The sequence below is a fragment of the Magnolia sinica genome, chromosome 2 (genome assembly GCF_029962835.1).
Source record: "Magnolia sinica isolate HGM2019 chromosome 2, MsV1, whole genome shotgun sequence".
Classification (NCBI taxonomy): domain Eukaryota; kingdom Viridiplantae; phylum Streptophyta; class Magnoliopsida; order Magnoliales; family Magnoliaceae; genus Magnolia; species Magnolia sinica.
The window spans coordinates 125559647-125582238 of record NC_080574.1 but is presented as its reverse complement, the minus strand read 5'-3'; the positions used below and the strand labels follow the sequence as shown (position 1 = coordinate 125582238).

The 22592-nt window shown below is 43.2% G+C and overlaps 1 protein-coding gene across 1 annotated transcript; it reads left to right on the top strand.

Moving 5' to 3' along the window:
- Window positions 1-6686: 6686 nt before the first annotated feature.
- LOC131230435 (L-gulonolactone oxidase 2-like) lies at window positions 6687-18306 on the top strand. The gene is made up of 4 exons (XM_058226363.1): window positions 6687-7430; window positions 11498-11753; window positions 15050-15217; window positions 17191-18306. The coding sequence occupies exons 1-4, from the start codon at window positions 6738-6740 to the stop codon at window positions 17853-17855; spliced, it is 1782 nt and encodes a 593-aa protein (XP_058082346.1). The 5' UTR covers window positions 6687-6737; the 3' UTR covers window positions 17856-18306.
- The last annotated feature ends 4286 nt before the right edge of the window (window positions 18307-22592 follow it).

The following is a 22592-nucleotide window of genomic DNA, read 5'->3' as shown; positions in this document are numbered from 1 at the left end:
GAAAAGCTCAGCCAAACCATTCCTATCTTTCTCCAGGCTGTAGTCTTGAAAGTGTAGCGGAGAACTACCTTCGGAGCATGAGTGGAAAGCGACTCACCCCTGTGTTGAGCAGTAAACACATGGATATCATTGCCCAAAGGGTGTCTCATCTGATCTGTATCCTGCCTTTCCTTATCTGTTGGGGATCTCAAGCCATCCTGTTGCGCCTCTGCCGAGCGCTGAGCTAATTGAGGGTGCTGTTCGGCTCCATGGATAGTGGGACTTTTACAAACCGCATCAGCAATGATAGGAGAAATTGTGGCAGTGGGGATGGGGCTGCCGTGAGGGTTCTGCTCACCTACTGTTTGAGCGTGAACTTTCGCCATGCACACCGGATCAAATTGAGGTGGATATTCCTTAGCTAGAAGCACTTGGTCTATTGTAGAACATACCCCTGGTTCCAATTGAGGGGGAGGTTCCTCAACTTGGGGCACTTGGTTTGCTGTAGAACGAACCCCTAGTTCCAATTGAGGAGGAGGTTCCTCAACTTGGAGTACTGGGTCTACTGAATAGCAGTTCACAGGTTGCAGTTGAGGTGGATATTTCTCTACTTCAAGCACTGGGATTGCATTATAGCAGATCAGAGGGACCTGAATAGAAGCATCTACTCCTGTGTTGTCTTCACGGTCTTGAGATTCAAAAGAAGTTAGGGCAGCCAGGTGATTATGGAATCTGCTGACCACCTACGCTTTTCGTACATTTGTATTCTTCATGCTGATTTTGAGGTGCTGAATGGGATGGGGTTGCAGCTCCCCTAAGATAAAAAGGTTCCAAATCTGCAACAATGGGGAAAGATCTATCTGCAACCTACAAGCTGAGAACCTGATTGAAATTGATACTAGGTGTGAGGATTACCTTCATCCTAGCGTGCATCTGGAAGAGGCCAAATTTGCTAATGTTATCGATCTCGGTAACTTTGCCGAAATAGGTACTTAGATCTATAATAATCGCCTCCATCCATGCATGAGCCGGGATTCCGAAAAGCCTGATCCAGCGTTCCTTTCCACCTAAGACTTCTATCAAATACCAGGGGCGCACCAAAATAATGTTCATTCTAACATGAAGATGGTTGTCCTTCTGGAATTCCTTATACTCTACTCAAGATTTTAGAGTAACTAGAAACTTCAACGGGGCTATTCAGACAATGTCTACCGCCGACGATTGGAATTTGGACCCTCTAATTATAGCTGAGGCCCTCAAGACGGAGATGTGCGGACTGGAGGTGCAGCCTACCATTGCTAGGCTCAGCATCTGCATTAGGTGCGTGACCGCTCTCGGGCATGCAATGGATGTTGGTTACTTGGGCGGCAGAGGATGGCCATCTGGGACACCCCTGGTATTACTGATATTAGGGCCTAGTTGGGATGCTGCTGTAGCCGCCACGTACGACCTTGTTGGAGGCAGGGGACCTTCCTTTCTGGCCGGGTGCAATTGCTACGGGCGAATGTATTCCTTGTCCTTGTCCTTGTTGAATTGTCTGGTCGTGACCCATCTAACCGAGACGATTCTGCCGTCGATCCTGCGGTCGTTCAGAATGTCTTTTGCTGCCATTGCATCTTACTCATACCGAAAACAGACGAAAGCATATCCCCTCGGCTTGAAGATCCCAGGAAAAGAAGGGATGTAAACATCTAGGAGCCTGCCATACTCACTGAAGATACCCCAAATATCTTCCCTGGAGCAATTGAACGGAATATTTCCAACAAACAGACTGAAATCGGTGTTGATGTGAACAGGTTGTGGCTCAGCATTATTGGGTGGAGCCGTCGGATGAGGGCGACGCTGTGGAAGACGAGAGGCGGCTCTAACCCTTCTAGCTGGAGACGAACCTCTCATGCCTTGGTGGCGGCCCAAGGGCTAACCTTGGATTGTCAGCGTTGTGTAGACTTTGCAGATGATGTAGGTGAAGACGTGATGAGGTCGAGGTTCTCATTCATTAATGGTCGAGATTGTCATGCATTAACAATCAAAATTGTCATGCGTTAAAGGTCGAGATTACCATATGTTAAGGGTCGAGATTGTCATGTATTAAGGGTCGATGTTATCATGTATTAAGGGTCGAGGTAGTCATGCATTCACTACCAAAAATGGAGCAAAGACTACGGACTAGATCTGTAGCGAAAAATAATAGCTACAGTTTTAGTTCGTAGCCATTGTACCTTAGCCATTACTTTTGAAGGGTCGAGGTTGTCATGTGTCAAGGATCTAGTGTTGTGTTAAGGGTCTAAGTTGTCATGTGTTAAGAGTTTAGGCTATCATGTGTTAAGCGTTTGGGTCATGGTTGTCATGTGTCAAAGGCCTAGTTATCATGTGCTACAGGTTGAGATTATCATGTGTTAAGGGACTGGGTCGTGGTTGTCATGTGTCAAAGGTATAGATTGTCATGTATTACGGGCCGAGGTTGTCATGTGTTAAGGGTCAAGGTTGACACATAGTAACCCAAACCCATAACACATGACAACCTCGACTTTTCAAAAGCAATGGCTAAGGTATACCAATGGCTACGAACTAAAACCATAGCTATGATGTTTCACTAAAAATATAGTCTGTGGCCTTTGTTCTATTTTTTGTGGTGAATGCATGACTTCCTCGACCCTTAACACATGATAACCTTGACCCTTAACACATGACAACCTCGACCCTTAACACAAGACAACATCGACCGTTAATGCATGACAACCTTGACCCTTAGCACATGACGACCTCAACCCTGACTACAAGGGCATTCGTACACCATTTGTAGAGTCCACCATCACATATGTATGGAACCCACACTCCAATCATTAACTTTAGAGTTTCATGGAAGGTCGTGGTTCGAAACACGATTAACCGCCAGTCACATTGGCCACATCATTAAAAAATAGTTGATACCAAACGGACATCATTATAAGTTATCAGGTGTTGTACACCACACGGGATCATGTCATAAAGAAGTTAGCATCTTCCCATATAAATAGAAAGTTAGAAAGAAAATGAACGGATTGGATATTGGTTCCAGTAGGCCCAAAACAAATTATGTCCACATCACTTCCTTGGAATTTGACACTACTTAACTTCTTCTAAGCAACTCTAAAGGCGGATAATTTGAACTAAAAAACTTAAAAAAAAACGTATAAGATAACTATCCTTGAAATATTTTAAACTTCACATCCTTTTCAAAAATTTGGCAAAACCACGAGGTTAGTACGCATCCAAATCCCTCATTTTTTTTTTCAACTGAGGATTTATTGAAACCGCCCTAGCTGGTCATACTTCTAGATGTTGACCATGCAAATTGTCAATCCATGCACTCCATCAACGAAATACTTCTAGTGTTCTCGGAGCACTATAAGTTACAGTGCACCTAATTGCATCAGGTCACTTAGACAGTCCAATCGTTTGATCTGAACTGTCCATTAGGACCAGAGCATATTTCATGGCCTACCATGCAGAAATGGCACTCATGGGATTATTCAATGATAATCCCTAACAAATAAATGGATCAAACTATTTATTTGACCATTCTTGTGTAAACAATCATAACCGTCCATGTTAAGGACCATATCAAATGTTAACATTTGTGGGGTCGATGGGATGTTTGCACCATAGTCCATCAAATATGTGTCGGATCTAATTAACAGTCCAGATCAATGGATAGGACTCTCTAATGCAACTACAAGCACTCAAGCATTTCTCCTCTATAAAGACTCTTCTCCTTTCGATATTTCCTCTTTAAGTCACAAAACCATTCGTCCCTAAGACGGTTAGATTATCATGCATGGTTGCACCCATGGCAGTGGCCTTATTGGCCATCTGGACCCACATTGGTGTGTCTGCCTCCCCACCGGGCCCCGGTCATCAAGTGCACGTCAGGGAACAGCAATTGCACCGTAACCAACGGCTATGGTTCCTTCCCTGACTGGACCACCTGCCAAGTTGCCTCCGTCGCATATCCAGCCAACGAGAGCAAACTGCTCGTCGTAGTCTCAAAGGCATCCATGAACAAGCAAAAGATCAAAGTAGTCAGCGTCTACTCCCACAGCATTCCAAAGCTATCGTGCCCAGGCGGCCCCAGTGGAGCTGGCCTGGCCATAAGCACCATGCGGTTGAACCACGTGGTGAGCGTAGACTCGACCCGCATGCGCATGACCATGGAGAGTGGGATCACCATGCGTGCGCTCATCAATGCCGCAGCTCAGATTCGCCTGGCGGTCCCACATTCGCCCTATTGGCTAAGTGTGACCTTGGATGGCTTGATAAGCACGGGGTCGCATGGGAGCTCGCTTTTTGGGAAGGGTTCAGCCGTGCATGAGTTTGTTGTGGGGATGAGGCTCGTTGTACCGAGTAATGAGTCCATCAACGGCTATTAAGCAAGGATCGTGGACCTTGGAGAAGATGATCCAGACCTTTTAGTAGCGAAAGTTTCTCTGGGTGTTCTAGGCGTCATTTCTTAGGTACGATTATTGATAATCAAGAAAGATAAACTCATAAGGTACCATCAGATTTGTGGGTCCCACTATGAATAGAATTAGCTAGGTCGCCTTCAAGTTGGACGTGGATCAGGTGATGTGGGGTGTTGTGATCATGTGTTAGGTGCTGTAGGTGCACCATGGTGTATATGTTTTATATCCTGGCCGGCCATTCGTTTCATCAACTCATCTTAGGGTATGAAACAAAAATGAAGCAGATCCAAAAATTAAGTGGACCACACTACAGGAAACATTGGTGATTGAACTCCCACTATAAAAAACTTCTTTAAGGGCCACAATAGTTTTGAATCAATCTGATAGTTACGTTTTCAAGGCCTGTGTGACCTTATCAGCAGGTTGGATGGGGACTCTACAAAATCTTCTACAGTGAGTGTCATTATCCTCCACCATTTCCTGTAATGTGGTCCACTGGATCAGCTTCTCATTTTCTTCATTTTTGGGTCATTTGCTAAAATGAGCTGGCAAAATGATGAACGGCATGGATATAAAACACATATATCCAGGTGGGCCCAAATCGCGAAACACATCACGGCAAGGGTGGTTTGGGCAACACCACCTAATCCACGTCCCGTCAAGTTAGATTCACGTTATATTCATAATGCAATGTATTTATTCCATGCACGTCACTTGCATATAACCCCTAGATCGGGCAAACTAAACGCTTGTGTTTTATACACTTCATCCATTCTTTTAGCCAAATCTGGCAGGACATGAGCCCAAACGTTATAAAATCATTATCGAGTGGCCACATCATAGGAAACAGTAAACAGCACCTACCATTGAAACCTTCTCATGCCTACGTTGATGTTTACATGCCATGGACTGCTAAGAAAGTGATTCCCAACTTGATTTAAAACTTTTGTGGCTTCAAAAAAGATTTTACTGACGGAGCACTCAATACCTATTATTTCTTGTGGTGTAGCTTACTTGAGTTTTTGACATGTTTTTTATTTAGGTTCATGTCCTAAAATAATATTAGCTAAACAGGTGGACAGAATAGAAATGACAAACATCACCATGACCTTGTATATTTGGGGTCACCATTCTACAATGACGTATGTGTCTTATCTACACTATCCATTGGATTTTCCAACTCATTTTAGAAAATGATACAAAAATTAAAGCATCTCAAAGGCTCAACTGAGCCAAACTATAGAAACCGTAGAGATAATGACTGTGAAACCTTTTTAAAGCTTACAATAATGTTTAATTATCATTCCACATGTTCATGAAATCACATAGACATGGATAAAAAGAAAACACAAATATCAACTTACGTAATACTTCCGTAGCCCCGTTGAAGTTTTCAACAGTAGACATTCACTTCCCATAGATGAACTAACCGCACACATACATAACTCAGTATGTGACACCATGGCCCCACAGATTTGGGGTTCTGGGGATTCCAATAACCACGTTGCAGCTGAGTCGTTCGGTCTACACAAGCATCTTGTCTTGTTCAGATCTAAGTAACTTCTTTAGAATTAAATAGCATGTAACTTCTTCTTTACTCAAAACCTAAGTACGTCAGTTTAGTCTAAAAAACTTTTGAAAACCTGCCAAATGTCTATCCTTAAAATATTTTAACCTTCACTTCTTTTCAGGAATTTGGCAAAATGCCAAGGCTAGTATGGTCAAAATCCCTAATAAAAATAGCCCTAACCACGCAAATTGTGAAGCTAATCTTGTAAATCCGTGCACTCCATCTGCGAAATACTTCCAGTGTTCTCAAAGCATTATAAATTACAGTGCACCTAGTTGCATCAGGTCACTTGGACAGTCCAATCGTTTGATCTGAACTGTCCATTAGGACCAGAACATATTTCATAGCGTACCATGCAGAAATGTCACTCATGGGATGATTCAATCCACCCTTGGTTTGGCCTTATTTTCTTTAACCATCCTTTTTCCAAGTAATGAATGGATGCTTGCGATTGCATAGAAAAAGTGAGAATCATAAGCAATCAATGATGGTCCCTAACAAATAGACGGATCAAACTATTTATTTGACCATTCTTGTATAAACAATCATGACCATCCATGTTAAGGACCATATAAAATGTTAATCGGGGATGTTTGCACCATAGCCCATCCATGTGTCAGATCTAATTAACAGTCCAGATCAATGGATAAGACTCTCTAACGCAACTACAAGCACTCAAGCATCTCCTCTATAAAGACTCCTCCTTTGCAAATTTCCTCCAAGTTACAAAGCCATTCGTCCCTAAGATGGTTACATTATCATGCATGGTTGCACCAATGGCAGTGGCCTTAGTAGCCATCTGGACCCACATTGGTGTGTCCGCCTCTCCACCAGGCCCGGTCATCAAGTGCACGTCCGGGAACAGCAATTGCACAGTGACCAACGGCTATGGTTCCTTTCCTGACTGGACCACCTGCCAAGTGGCCTCCGTCGCATATCCAACCAACGAGAGCGAACTGCTAGTCGTAGTCTCAAATGCATCAATGAACAAGCAAAAGATGAAAGCGGTCAGCGTATACTCCCACAGCATCCCGAAGCTATCGTGCCCAGGCGGCCCCAGTGGAGCTGGTCTGGCAATAAGCACCATGCGGTTGAACCACGTGGTGAGCGTGGACTCGACCCTCATGCGCATGACCGTGGAGAGTGGGATCACCATGCGTGCGCTCATCGATGCCGCAGCTAAGATTGGCCTGGCGGTCCCACCTTCGCCCTATTGGCTAGGTGTGACCTTGGGTGGCTTGTTGAGCACGGGGTCGCATGGAAGCTCGCTTTTTGGGAAGGGCTCAGCCGTGCATGAGTATGTTGTGGGGATGAGGCTCGTCGTACCGAGTAATGAGTCCATCAGCGGCTCTTATGCAAGGATCGTAGACCTTGGAGAAGATGATCCAGACCTTTTAGCAGCCAAAGTTTCTCTGGGTGTTCTAGGCGTCATTTCTCAGGTACGATTATTTATAATCAAGAAAGATAAACTCATAAGGTACCATCAAATTTGTGAGTCCCACTATGAATGGAATTAGCTAGGTCGCCTTCAAGTTGGACGTGGATCAGGTGATGTTAGGTGTTGTGATCATGTATTGGGTGCTGTAGGTGCACCATGGTGTATATCTTTTATATCCAGGCCGTCCATTCGTTTCATCAACTCATTTTAGTCTAAGAAATAAAAAATGAAGCAGATCCAAAGTTTAAGTGGACCACATTACAGGAAACATTGATGATTGAACTCCTACTATAAAAAACATCTTTAAGGGCCACAAAAGTTTTGAAACAATCTGACATTTACGTTTTCCAGGCGTGTGTGACCTTATCAACAGGCTTAATGGGGACCCTACAAAAGCTTCTACAGTTAGTGTCATTATCCCCACCATTTCCTGTAGTGTGGTCCACTGGATCAGCTTCTGATTTTCTTCATTTTTGGGTCATTTGATAAAATGAGCTGGCAAAACGGATGAACCGCGTGGATATAAAACACATATATCCAGGTGGGCCACATCACGCAACACATCACCACGGGTGGTTTGGGCAACGCCACCTAATCCACGTCCCGTCAAGTTAGATTCATGTTAGATTAGAAAATAACCTAATGCAATTTATTTATTCCATGCACGTTACGTGCATATGACCCCTAAATTGGGTGACCTTAATGTTTGTGTTTTATCCACTCTATCCATTATTTTAGGAGCCCTAACGTGAGAATATCGTCAGGAAACAGTAAACAACGGCCACCATTGAAAAAAAAAAAAACACACGCACACACCCCCACACACTCACGCCGTAGTGGGATTTCACCACCTATGGATACTCAAACCCTTGACCGGGTGTTGAAACTCCAAAGAGTACCACTGGAGCAACAGCACGGATCCACCCACCATTGAAACCTTTCCATACCCACTTTGATGTTTATATGCCATGGACTGCTGGGAAGGTGATTCCCAACTTGATTTGAAACTTTCACCGAGGGAGCACTCAATAGGAGTACACATCAAACAGGTAGAACCATGGAACCGGACCGGAACTGATCAAACGGTCCGGTTTGATCCAGTTCTAGAGTGCAATGGCTCCGGGTCGGTTCCAAAAATCAAAGAAACGTTGGATACGGTTTGGTTCCGATTTAGGGGCATGTAGATCCGAACCGAATCGTGAATCGAATCGTAGACCCGAATCATGGAACCGAACCTAAAACTGATCTAGGAACCAAACCATGGAATCGAGGTTATGTTTAAAACTTCAAAAAAAAAAAAAAAAAAAAAAAAAACCCTAAGTCTCTCTCTCTCTCTCTCTCTCTCTCTCTCTCTCTCTCTCTCTCTCGTCGTCTGCGTGCAGCTACCCAGGCCCTGCCCTCTCTCGCCATTTGTGTGTGGCTGCCCAGGCCCCCTGCCCTCTCTCTCTCTCTCTCTCTCTCTCTCTCTCTCTCTCTCTCTCTCTCCCCTCTAGGTTACCTATCGCCACGACAGCTCTCTCTCTCCATCTCTCTTGATTTTTGTTTTCCACAGTGGTCAGCCACCACCGGCTCCAACAATTCATACCAATTGGGCTGGATTTTAAAAGGCCCAAAACCGTGGAACCGATCCGAAATCGAACCGATTTTCACGGTACGGTTCTGATTCGGTTCTAAGGTGCTACTGGTCCGATTCCGGTTCTGAAAATCCTAGAACCGTTAGGAACGGTTTGGTTCCGGTTTCACCCCAGAACCGAACCGAACCAACCCATGTGCACCCCTAGCGCTCAATCCCTATTATTTCCTGTGGTGTGGCCTACTTGAGTTTTTGACATGTTTTATATTTAGGTTCATGTACTAAAATAATATTAGCTAAATAGATGGACGGAATAGAAATGACAAACATCACAATGGCCCTACATTTTGGGGTCGCCGTTCTACGATGATGTATGTGTCTTATCCACACCATTCATTGGATTTTCCAACTCATTTTAGGAAATGATACAAAAATTGAAGCCGTAGAGAAATTGACGGTGAAACCTTTCTAAAGCTTATAATGATGTTTATTTGTCATCCCACCTATTCATTAGATCACATAGACATAGATAAAGGGAAAACACAAATATCAGCCTGACCTAATACTTCCTTGGCTCCATTAAAGTTTTCCACATACAGTAGACATTCTATTCCCAATAGATGAACGAACCGCACACATACATTACTCAGTATGTGATCTGCTCTCAATTATAGCATCACCATGGCCCCACATATTTGGGGCTAAGGGGATTCCTATAACCATGGGTCACAAGCAAGTGGCGTTGCAGCTAAGTCTTTTGGTCCACCATTCGGATCCATTGGAACCTCTGACTCTTCTTCGTCAGTTGGAAGAGTGGCAACAGCTTCTCTGCTAACTAGGGTGGAAGAATAGTTTGAATTTTGATGTAAAAGGTTTATCAATGGGGTTAACCATTTCAATAACATATCAAAATCTATTCGTACTTGATTGAAAGGAATTCCTATGGACCCAACAAACAAAGTACATAGGCCCCAGACGGTTCAAGTGAACCTATTTCGAGACTACTTGAAACGAGATATAGTGGAATTTAGGAGAAATGGAACGTGGGGTCAGTAAACTCATAATTTCTCTCCCTGATCCCCAAGGTTAGCCATCCCTTGATCCAGAAATGGCACTGGTCCACTCACCATGTGGACCACATACTTACAAGAAAGTGGATAGTGTAAAAAAATATTTAACTAGTGGTCCATATTAAGCATATTTAAATATTTGGCCAACTGATGAGTAGGACAGTCCTATTTCTGATCAAAGAAAAGGTCACTCTGAGGCCTGCTTGATGGATGTCCCATATTCTATACACGTGTACAACGTGGCCCGTGTGGGCGTTTGTGTTGATCATTCCTCTTTGATAAAATATAAAGAGCTATACAGGGACAAGACTATGGTGGTAGTTCCTCACCATTCTAATAATATTGACATTGCCTAGCCATCGACTTTTTTGAACAAATGGCAGCTCCGGCCGGGGGTTTGCTTAGTCCTAGATTTTGAACTGGCCCGGCCAGACATACTGGTCCGGCGACTTCAAATATTGATTTTGCCTGGTCAACACACACATATGAGAAATGATTCAATGGGAATGTTTTCACCGAAGTTATGTGGAATCTTTTTTCGTGCATCTCACGGTAATGTGTTGATTAGAGTTGGGCATGGATGACTCGACTCAGTGAACTCGGCTCGTCAGACTTGATCCAAACCAAGTGGGTGAGTCAATTCAAATCCAGTTGACTTTGTCTAAGTGGAATTCAAGTCACCCCGTAACTCAACTTGACCCGTCCCAAAATCCAACTCGGTACTGACTCCAATAGATCCGAAACTCAACTCATACATATATATTAAAAAGAACTCAGAGATGCCATGTAGTTGACGAAGAGGTTGTAATTTTGCGAAGTGAATCTAAGTTTTGAGCTATGATTTCAACCTGTGGATACCCGTTGCACCCGACCTGACTCGACCCGACTCGGTACTTGTGATTATTCTAGGCCAGACCCGGACTCGGATCGGGTCAGGCATGCTAGACTCGGTACCGAGTCAGGTTAAGTTCAGGTTAGGCCTATTTCAAAACCGCATTGAGTCGGTTCAACTATAACTCAGTCCGACTTGACTCGATGCCCAACTCTAGCGTTGATGCCTGGCCATTGCCAGGTAGAGCCGGGAGTACTTTTTTGTGCAAGATGTTTTGTTCATTACCTATGCCCCACCATGCAAGATATATGGAAAAATAATGCCCTTGACACCCTAAATGGGCCAAACCTGATTAATGAACGGGCTTAATTAATTTTAACCCTAGGCCCAGGCTGCAGGTGAAATATTTCAATCCGAAAGCCTGATGACCAGCAGGTGGGCCTAACCATGAGAATCACCGATAGGGAACTACCTAATGAGCGGTGCAGATGTTATATCCATCGTTTCAAAGCTGAGTCAACTAAGGACTCAAACAAGTTGACCTGGGTGGGCCATAATAACTAGCTAATCTATGGTATGAATTATTTCTGTAGGTGACTCTTCAACTGCAGCCCATGTTCAAACGGTCCATCACCAACAGGGTCTTGGCAGACACTGCTTTTGAGTCCACCATTACCACCTTTGGCGCGACCACCGAATTCGGTGACCTAACTTGGTATCCTTCACAAGCTAGGGTGGTATATAGAGACGACGTCCGTGTTCCCATAAGCACGGTTGGAAATGGCGAGAATGATTTCACAGGGTTCAGATCACAGCTATCACTGCTCATCGTGGCCACTCGCGGAATAGGTTTGTTTTTGCTTGATTGTTTCAGAGAGTAGAAGTTATCCTGACCTTTCATCTGTTGGGTGTATCATGAATTGGAAAGAAGTCCAAGCAACGGTCATCATTCAGTGGACAAAGGATTCTAAACCATGGGTAGGATCCTATGATCCGTGTCATTCCTGGAATATGGCCCATCCATGGTAAGATCCATTAGATGAACAGTAAATCTCACATTTGTGTTCATGCATGCCAAATAACAACAAAAAGTCACACTAACGAAATGAGAAATGCTCGAGTGCTCTCAGTGCAATAAGCTACAGTACTCCTAGTTGTAGCGGGATTTCCTGTGGATATAATAAATACATCATTGTAATGCCCATGTAACTCTGACTTCCTGTGGACCGTTCATACAGCTCGGAGCGTGAGACCGTTTATGCAACTAGGAGCCTCAGCGCTCGTCTTCCCATGACACATACCCACACCAGCCAGGTCCGTGGTGTGTGGTACATGGACGCGGATTAGGTACCCATAGGTTGAGCAGCGATACTAGCTAATGAAGTGACGTCACCAAGTTCGATGGGCCCCACCATGAGGGGAACGGATTGGCTACTCCCCCTGACAGCAGCCCCGTGGCTGGTGGTCCGTGCTCTGTGGGCCCCACCATGATGTATGTGTTTCATCCATTCCGTTCATCCATTTTTACGGATCATTTTAGGGCTTGATACAAAAAAAGATTGGTATTTAAATCTTAGGTGGGCCACACCATAGGACAAAAATAATGAATGGATATTCACAATTAAAATCCTCCTAAGGCCTACTTTACTGTTTATTTGACATCCAATCTGTTGATGTGGTCATAAAGACCCAGATGAATGGAAAAAATTCAATATCAGCTTGGTCCAAAACTTTTATGGCCCCCAAAACGTTTTTAATGATCAAAATTCATTCAGCACTGTTTCCTATAATGTGGTCCACTTGAAATAGAAATATACTTCATTTTTTTAGCATACCATAAAATGATATATAAAAATATATGGACGGCATGGTTGAAACACATACGTCATGGTGGGCCCCACAGAGCACCGACCACCAGCTAATGGCCGGTGTCAGGGGGAGTAGCCAATCCGTTCCTGTCCGGGGTACGCTAGACGGAAGCGGGTTGGCTGGTGTACCACACACCAGTTATCGCTGCTGTAGATACCTGTCGCGCGTAGACGAGCCCCGACGCTCCTCGAGCTCCTTGTTGTACGAACGGTTCAAAGGAGATCAAAGTCACATAGCCCACAATGACGTGTTTATTATATCCACACCGGTTATCCATTTTTTGAGATTTTCATAGAGCATTAGAAAAAAAAAAAGTGAATCATATCCGAAGCTCAAATGGACCACACCAAAAATAGCAGCGAGGATAATGATTTTCACCGTTAAAAAATTCGTAGGCCCACCATAACATTTATTTTCCATCCAATCTGTTAATAAGGTCACAAATACATGGATGAAGAGGATAAACAAATTTTATATAGACCCGAAACTTCTGTGACCCCAAAAGGGTTTCAATGGTATACGTTCAATCTCCCACTGCTTTTTGCAGTGTGGTTCACTTGATCTTTATTCTGTCTTATTTTCATCTTAAGCCTTAAGACAAGATCGCAAAATGAATGGACGGTTTGGATATAACACATACCTCATGATGGACCCACAAGACTTGCTGACGTCAATACAGCAGCTATACAGCTGGTGTGTGGGCCCCACACACCAGCATCCTGGATGGTGCGTCGATATCACCGACTTCTATGATGTATGTCTTATACCGTACTGCTCATTCATTTTGTGAGATCATTTTGAGAAATGAATACAAAGATAAGCCATATTCAAAGCTCAACTGGGCCACACAATAGAAAGCAGTGGGGATTGGGAAGTTTTGGATTAATCTGATATTTGTCTTTGCCCTTATAAACAGCTTAGATGGCAAATAATATCATGGTAGATTCTAGGAAGGTTCAAAGGTGGTCATCATCATCCCCACTATTTTGCTTGGTGTGGTCCACTTAATTTTTGGTCTATCACATTTTTCCAATGCCCTAAAATGATCTCGCAAAATAAATGAATGGCATTTGCATGACACATACATCATGCTGGAGCACACAGAACTTGGTGACATCAACACACCACCAAGGCAGGTGGCCCACCATGCAATCCACTTCCACCCGTTTGGACGCAGTTTCGCAAATGAAGCTTCCACAAAAGAAGTTTTCATGTCTACTCTTTCAATCTACTAAAATGGTTTCATCCAGGTAGCATTTTAGCCTATTTTGATAAAGTATGGATTAGATTGGATTTGTCAAAGTTCATCATACTTCATAAAACAAGTTGGGGTTTGATTGAAATATTGTTTGGATACCAAAAACCCCTTCTAGGGTTAATCCAAACGGGCCCCGTGCTTAGCTGTATAAACCAAAGCACACCTAGGGGTGTTTGGCGTATAGGTTTAAATGGGATCTGGTGGGAGTGGGTTTTAAGATCTCACGGATCATTGCAATGTCTGTTTGAGACTCGCATAAGGTATGGGTTGTGAAGACCCTTGCCGAGGCAAGAGTTTTTACGATCTTACTTTGGGTTTCGTGTAGCTAGTGGTCGGTGCTATGTGGACCTCACCATGATGTATGTGTTTTATCCATACCGTCCATTCATTTTGAAATATAATTTTTTGGGCTTGATCCCAAAAATGAGGTAGATATAAATCTCAGGTGGATCACACCATGGCAAAACAGTGGTCATTGAATTACACCATTAAAAACCTCCTAGGTCCAACTATGCTGTCCACTTAAGATTTGGATCAAACTCATTTTTGGGGTCGTACTATAAAATGACATGGAAGAATGGGTGGACGGCATGGATGAAACACATATATCATGGTGGGGCCCACAAAGCACTAACCAGTAGTGGTAAGACGAGTAGCCAATCCGTTTCCCAAACATGAAGTGGGATGACCTCCAAGCCATGAGATTAGACGAAAATCCCTTACATAGTGTAATCATTACATTTTGGTAATTCCATCCCACATAAACCCATCTAATCCCATGCTCCAAACACCCCCCTATAGGGTCTCATTTGGGCTGGACATGGGTTTCAATCCACTTAACAGCCCAGACATTTTAACAGTGCCTGAATGTCTGAGCATTGGTTAATGGGCCTAGACCAGCTTGAATGAGATCCCTTTTCTCATGGACTCTGGTCCTTAGGTTATCCATCGGTCAGGAACACCTTTCGGTTTCAACCATTTTAGTTTTACTAACCCACGACGTTCCTTCATTTTACAGAAGTAGTATTTGAGGCGACCGAAAATTCCTACGGGAAATGCATGCAGTCCAGAGTTCAAGTTACAACATTACTTGAGACAGGCATGGGCCTGAGGAACAACCCCAAAAGCATTTTGGAATTCACAGGTTATCCAGTGATAGGAAATCATAGCAAGATGCAGGCTGCAGGTTGTACATGAAAAACTCTTTCAAACTCATACTTCTACAATCTCATTTCAACACAATGTTTTCACGACGATGAACGTATGGTCCCACCCATTGATTATGGGGTTTATGTACATTTGGGGGCCATTTTCCTCAATCGAAACCATCCACGGCCTCCACCATGGATTGGGGGATGCATATTTCAAAATACTTCCAATTGATCAAACACACTGGTCCCATATGTCCCACATGTGGCCCCACATGAGCACATGTGTGGGACCCCATGGTCACTAGGGTTGTTCACGAGTCGAGCTAGCTCAAAAAGCTCACTCGACTTAGCTCGAGTCAGCTCAGATTGACTCGGCTTGAAAGGCTGACTCAAGGCGAGAAAAGCTTGTTTTCTAAAGCTCAAGATGAGTTCGAGCTGAGTTTGACCATGGTGCATTTCAACTCAGCTCGACTCAAACTTGACTTGACTCAAAGCTCGACCAAGACTTGAGATATATATATATATATATATATATATATATATATATATATATATATATATATATATATATATATATAGTTAAGAAAGTTAAAATTTAAAAGTTCTTACTTTTTTATAAAAAAACCCTACCCGACCCTACCCATTCCTTCTCTTTATTTCTTACCTTACCCTACCGAGCATGAGCAGACATCGCGGCCCACACGGCCGCACCCAGTATGGCAACATGCCGCAGCCTGCACGGTCGCACCCAGTATGGCAACACGCCGCAGCCTACACGGCTGCACCCATCACAGTAGCTCGACTGCCCGAGATTCTTTGCCTGATCGATTGCCGCTCTCTATCTCTCTATTTCTTTCATTCTCCTGATTTCTTCGAGTAACCTGCGCCCAATCCATGACATATGAACAAGCTCAACTCGACTTGACTCGAACCACTAGATAGACTTGACAGCTTTGTCAAACAAGCCAAGCTTCAATGTTGAGCTCGAGGGCGAGCTCGAACTCGAGTATAGCATGGATGAGTCGAGCTGAGCTTGGCCCACCTCGACTCGACTCAGCTCGATGTACAACCCTAATGGTCACATACATAATAAGTTAGTATTAGTGTTTAGTTGACCTGTTTTTATTTTCCTTTAAGCCTTTAATGACCAAGGTGCTAGACGATAATCCATCCAAGCAGGGCTCTATGGTACCCATCGTGATGTATGGGTTTTATCCGGTGCCCATCCATTTGGCTAGATCATTTGAGGATATTAACCTGAAAACGAGGCATATCGAAGGCTCAAGTAGACCACACAGTGGGGATTGAACGCCCACCATTAAAATCTTCATGGGAGTTGCAGAAGTTTTGGATCAAGTTGATAATTGTGTTTTAAATCTTCATCTTATATGAACTTATGAATAGATGGAAAATAAATATCATGGTGGGACCTAGGAAGGTTTCAACAGTGGGTGTCATTATCACCTCTATTTCCCGTGGTGTGGTCCACTTGAGCATTGGATCTACCTCATTTTTGGGCTCATAACCTAAATTAATCTGAAAAAATGGATGGACAATGGGGATAAAACACACACATTATGGCGGGCCCCACAAAGCTCGTATCTTGACAGATTATCATCCAGGACGCAATCTGCTTCCAGTAAAACAAATTTAAGTTATTTAAGTATTTTCATTAATATTATATTTTTCTTACTCTCTTATTAATTAAATAAGACTTGTTAGCCTTGTAGTCTCATTATGCTGTTTGATAACAAAAGTTCTCTTCTTTGGAGAAGATATTCATTCTAATGCAATCTCATGCATGTATTAAGCTCTTCTTAGTGGGACATTGTTGTCTTTGCACCATTGATATATTAAGCTCTTGAGTGAATAAAATTTATTAAAAACAAATGTCATGCATGTATTGCATTGAACTTGTTGCTAGATCTTTTACCATTCAATCGCCTCCATGTGACCCTATTTATATGGATGTTGATGATTAACATTTTGATATGTGTTTATTAATCAGGGTCGTGCCTTAACGGTAGTGATGATGGGTTGTTCACAGCTTGTGGGTGGGACCCAAGAATCCAAGGGGTCTTCTTTTATCAAATGACCTTTAGTATATCCTTAACCAATGTGACTAACTTCTTCACTGATGTGAAGAAACTAAGAGACATGTACCCTACAGCTCTCTGTGGCACTGAATTATACGGTGGAATCTTGATGAAATTCATCCGAAACTCGACGGCCTATCTTGGGCAGGTGGATGACTCTCTTGATATTGACATAACCTATTACAGATCTCGCACTCCTGCCACTCCTCGGCTTAATGAAGATGTCTTGGAAGAGATTGAGCAAATGGCATTGTTCAAATACAATGGACTGCCTCATTGGGGGAAGAACAGAAACATTGGGTTTTTAGGAGCAAGAGCTAAGTATGGGCCTAAAGGAGACATGTTTGTGGCTGCAATGGCTAAGTATGATCCTGATGGGTGGTTTTCTTCCGAATGGACGGATGGGATCTTGGGTTTACGTGGGGCTACTGTGGTGATTGAAAGAAAGGGTTGTGCACTTGATGGATTGTGTGTATGCTCCCTTGATGAACACTGTGCCCCAGATGAAGGATACTATTGCCGCCCAGGTGTTGTCTATACAGAAGCTCGAGTGTGTCGGAGGACCAATGTTTCTTAAGATATCAACCAAAGAATTAAGTGGAAACATCATGTATGCTGATGGGCTCACAAGTCATCATATGTAAACCATCATGCATAGCTTAAAAGAATAATATTCTTTTAAATATGATATATGTTTATCATTAAGTATGATGATGGTTATGGTGATGATTTTTAGAGAATGAGATTCTTATGTGTATGGTTGTACATGTACAAGTATACATATTATCGATACCTAGTAAGATGGATTTATGTATCTCCGTTTAGATCTTCATAGATCATTTGCAAATCTGTGTCTCTTTTATAATTTTTTGTTATTGCCCATGAAATAAATAGGTTACAATTTCCACGGTATAGTCTCTTATGGTTTACTAATGACAATCATGGTTATGTTGATGATGATGATATTTAGTGTGTTTCATATATAAAATATTGATCATTAATACCTCCTTTTAGGTTAACAAATAACTCTGGCCCATTTTCACAATCATGTTCACTTGAAAATATTCACCATTCAGAATGGCAAAAGTAAAAAAATAAAAAGGGAAAAGGAAAAAAAGGAAAATGTGTAGAAAGAGAATCAGTTATAGTTTGTGTCATAATGACAATACATTGGTCTTGATATAGGAACTTCTAGAAAATTTTTCAAAATATGAAACTTTTCTATATAATTAGAAATTTTTTGTTAAGGGGGTGTTTGATTTTCCATTTCCACCGGTAAATGGTATAAACAAACAATTATGATATTTTCCCATGTTTGGTAGAGAGCGAAATGGTTAAATATGCCTCGAAAAGCATGATTACATGCAAGATATTGACCAGGAATTGCACACACAGCATCTCTATGGGACTCACCATGATGTAGTTGTATGATCTATGGTGTCAATCCATTTTACTGGTTCGGGCATGAGCCCCAAATTGAGGCAAATTCTAAGCTCAGCAAGATACAACTCTCAAAACGATGTCCACCATTGAAAGTTAGAACCTTCCTAGGGTTCATAGGAATGCGTATCTATCATCGAACTCGTTCATAAGGTCACACGGACATGGATCAATAGATTACTCAAATATCAGCTTAATCCAAAACTTCTTTGGCCCTCGAGAAGTTTTAAGTGGTGGGCGTTTAGTTCCCCATGTTTCCTGTGGTGTGGTCCACTTGTGCTTTGGTTCTGCCTCATTTTTGGGCTCATCCTTAATATGAGCAGGTAAAATGAATGGACAACTTGGATCATACAAACACATATCACAGCCTACGACTGTGGAGGTGGTAGGTCCAGAGGAGGCTCCTCCAGCCCCTGAAGTTCCCCCAGTGTCCGAGGCTTGCGTGGCCGAGGAGGCCGAGCCTCGAATGGCTGAGGAGGCTGAGTCCTTGGTGGCGCCAGCCCAAGCTGAAGAGGGTGGTACCTCGAGCCTCCAAAGTGCCAAGGGGGAGGCGTCAGTCTCTTACCCTCCCAGGTATCATATATCTGTCCTAGTCAACTGGGCTGCCAGACACACTTCGAAAGATCGTATTGCTAACCTGATCAACAACCATCCAGAGACTCTCTTGACGGACGTGGCTTCGTTCCACTACAAGGTATATTTTCTCGCCGATGTCATTTTTGCTTAAGCCTCCCTATTTTATTTACATATTTTCTTCATTTTTATTTATCCCTGCGGTCATAGCTGTTTGCCACACGATGAGGCAAGTTGGCAGATGAGTGCAAGCAAGCGGAGGCGGCGCTTCACGTAAAGGATGTCGAGGTCAAGGCCCTACGAAGGGCCCTCAAACTAACTGGGGAGGAGTGGGCCACTCTAACGATCCCTTTGAATGAAGCCCGGCATGAGGGCTTGGTGTTGATTGAGATGGAAGGGGCGAAGTCGCATGTCGGCTTGGCACTGGCCGAGCTGGGAATGGTGAGATTGCACATTTCCTTTGTCGAGGTTGACACTGCTGGGCTAAAGGCGGAGCTGGAGAGGGAGAATGTAACATCCTAAATTTTCACATTCAGAGTTTATACTCATGCACGAGAAAATCGGGTATTAATAATGTATAAATTGAATGCATTAAAAATCACACCTCATTTTTTTCATTTAAACCGCATCCAGATACATTCACGAAGGTACTATTCACAAGAATAAAATCGACTGCATTGGTTATTTCATCAGAGAAAAAGAATTCAGTAAATAATCAAATGCCCTCTCAATGGGAGCTTATTACATTTATTGAGTTTGCAGTGGAAGAATAAAACTAAATCATAAAACTATCTTCTTATTCTTTTAGTATAATCTTCCATAAGGAGATGATTCTTTAAGTCTTCAATTTGTACATCACCTGCATCATCTATACGGTTGAAGAGGGTCAACTCCCTACTCATAGTGATGGTTATCCTTTAAAATTAACAATAATGCAAGAGATTCATGAAAGTAATGTAAGGGTTCTGCTATGTCTCGTACTCCACAACTACGAGAGGTATCAATATGTACAAGCAACCTACATGAGATGCATGCCTAGTAAAGTATATGCAATTCATCACACTTAGCGATCACACAATGTGGAAATTGATTTGGAGTTACTCAACTCGCCCCGCATCACATTTACATCTTGTAGTCTTTCTATAGGGATCTTCTGAAAATTTGAAACTGTTTTCAGATCTTCACTTTTACATAAATGCTCTCCTATTGGAAACCTCCAGCACACTGTTACATCGAGATCTAGCTTAAACAGAATCATCTCCACCCTTCTCCTATCGTACCCTAAATATCTAAGGAGTTGGTGGGACCAAATTCAACCGATCATGCTCTCCCATTCTTTTTATTCTATTTTTTTTCCAAAAACAGGGGGCGGAAGCCCTTTCAATTCATAGAAACGAGATCTTTACAAGATTTCGGGAGGGCCAGGACAAAAAGCTACGGGCCACTCCTATCATATCCCCTCTAGAAACAGAAACTGAAAAAAGAAATTGAAGCTAGACTCTAGCTAAAAGATACACTCATATACAAGCCAAACTAAGGCCTTCTCAGAGATCTAAGGCCAGAGTTATCCAGAACAAGAGCACCTCTGATGTGTCTAGGGAGATCTAAAGAATTCATGAAGGTTCTGTCTGGGCATCCCTCACTTGCCAGCCTGGATAAGGCATCCGCCACGGCGTTACCTTCTCGGAAGATGTGCACGAAAAGAAGATTCAGGGAATACCTTTTGGCAAGAATTTCGCCCATCAGGTACCAAATTTTCCAAGGACAGGCCGGGAGCTGATTCTCTGCCACTTGGATGACAACTTTGGAGTCCGACTCGACTATGACATTGGTCAATCCCAATCTAAAACAAATGTTAATGCCATCATTCATTGCCTGCGCTTCTGCCACCGTGTTTGAAAATATGCTATAATTCCTGCAAAAAGCAAATACCATTTTACCAGTGTGGTCCCTACAGACACCACCTCCACCTCCTTCACCTAGATTATTTCTAGCTGAACCATCCGTGTTTAATTTAAGCCAACCCACAGGCGGCTTACTCCACCTAACAAACAGGGGAGCGGCTCTTGGGACAGGGGCTGGGCCCTTAATGTGCAGGGATTGATTGAGGAGAGTGGCTGCGAATAATGGCCTTTCATCTTCCATAACGGACCCCCCCAATCTCTCTCAGCCAGTTGGAGACTTTGGATATGATGGATGACGATGAAATCAAGCGACCTTCAAACCACAACAAATTTCTGCTGATCCAGATTTCCCATAAGACAAAACATGGTAGAAGGCCCGTCAAAGTGGAAGCTCTAGATTTGAGACTGCCCGCAAGAAACATTGCCTAAGGCGAGGCAGAATTGACTGGTTGGGGATGAAAGGGATGCCAAAAAGGATGTGGAAATGTTTCCACACATTGTCTGCAATACTCCCCTGACAGAACAGATGATCGAGAGTTTCAATAGCGCCCCTGATATGAATTTCTAAATCATCCTGCCGTTGCAAACCATGGAGAGAACAGGGGAGAGTTGCCGAGGGGCGTGCCGCTACTTGTGGGGGGCCACCTGCATGAACCTGATTATGCTCGGCTGATAGAGAAAGCTGCGGTGAAACTAACTAGATGGGGACAAACAGAGTAGCGTGGATCCTGTAGCACTCACAGCGAGAAACTGTAGAAATGCCAAATCTCTGCACAACAGTGTCGGTTGAGACAGCTTTGTGGACTACTTTCCACCTGAAAATAGCAATTTTTGGGGGGAGAAGTTTGTTCCAGAACCATTTAATTCAGGGGACTTTTGGGCATTGCATCCTTAATGCATTCCAAGTAGATTGTAGCGTGAATCTTCCAGATGAGGTCAAGTCCCAAATGAGCTGATCCGGACGATTGGTCAAGGCAACCTGAGAACGAGCAATCGATTGCATAGCAATAGGGGAAATGTATCCTTGAGTATCGGTTAGGCTCCACCGCTCAGACAGAGGATTGAAGTCGTTAATTGTGGCCGAAAGCTGGTGGGGAGGAACAGGCCGCATAATTGTAGCGGCAAGGAGACTGCAGCCCGACCAGTTGTGAACCCAGAAACTGATCTACTTGCACCAATGAGCCATCTGGAATGGCTGAGAGCAAATGGAAGAGCCTTGAGCATCTCCTTCCAGACAGACGACGAGACCGACGAAGCTATTCCTTCAGCTAAAAATGAAATTCCAGAAGTATTTAGTTGAGAAGAAAGTTGCCCATAGGGATTTACTCTCCAACAAGTTCCAGCACATTTTCACTCTGTAAGCCTACATAATGTCTCTAAACAACCTGATACTCAGG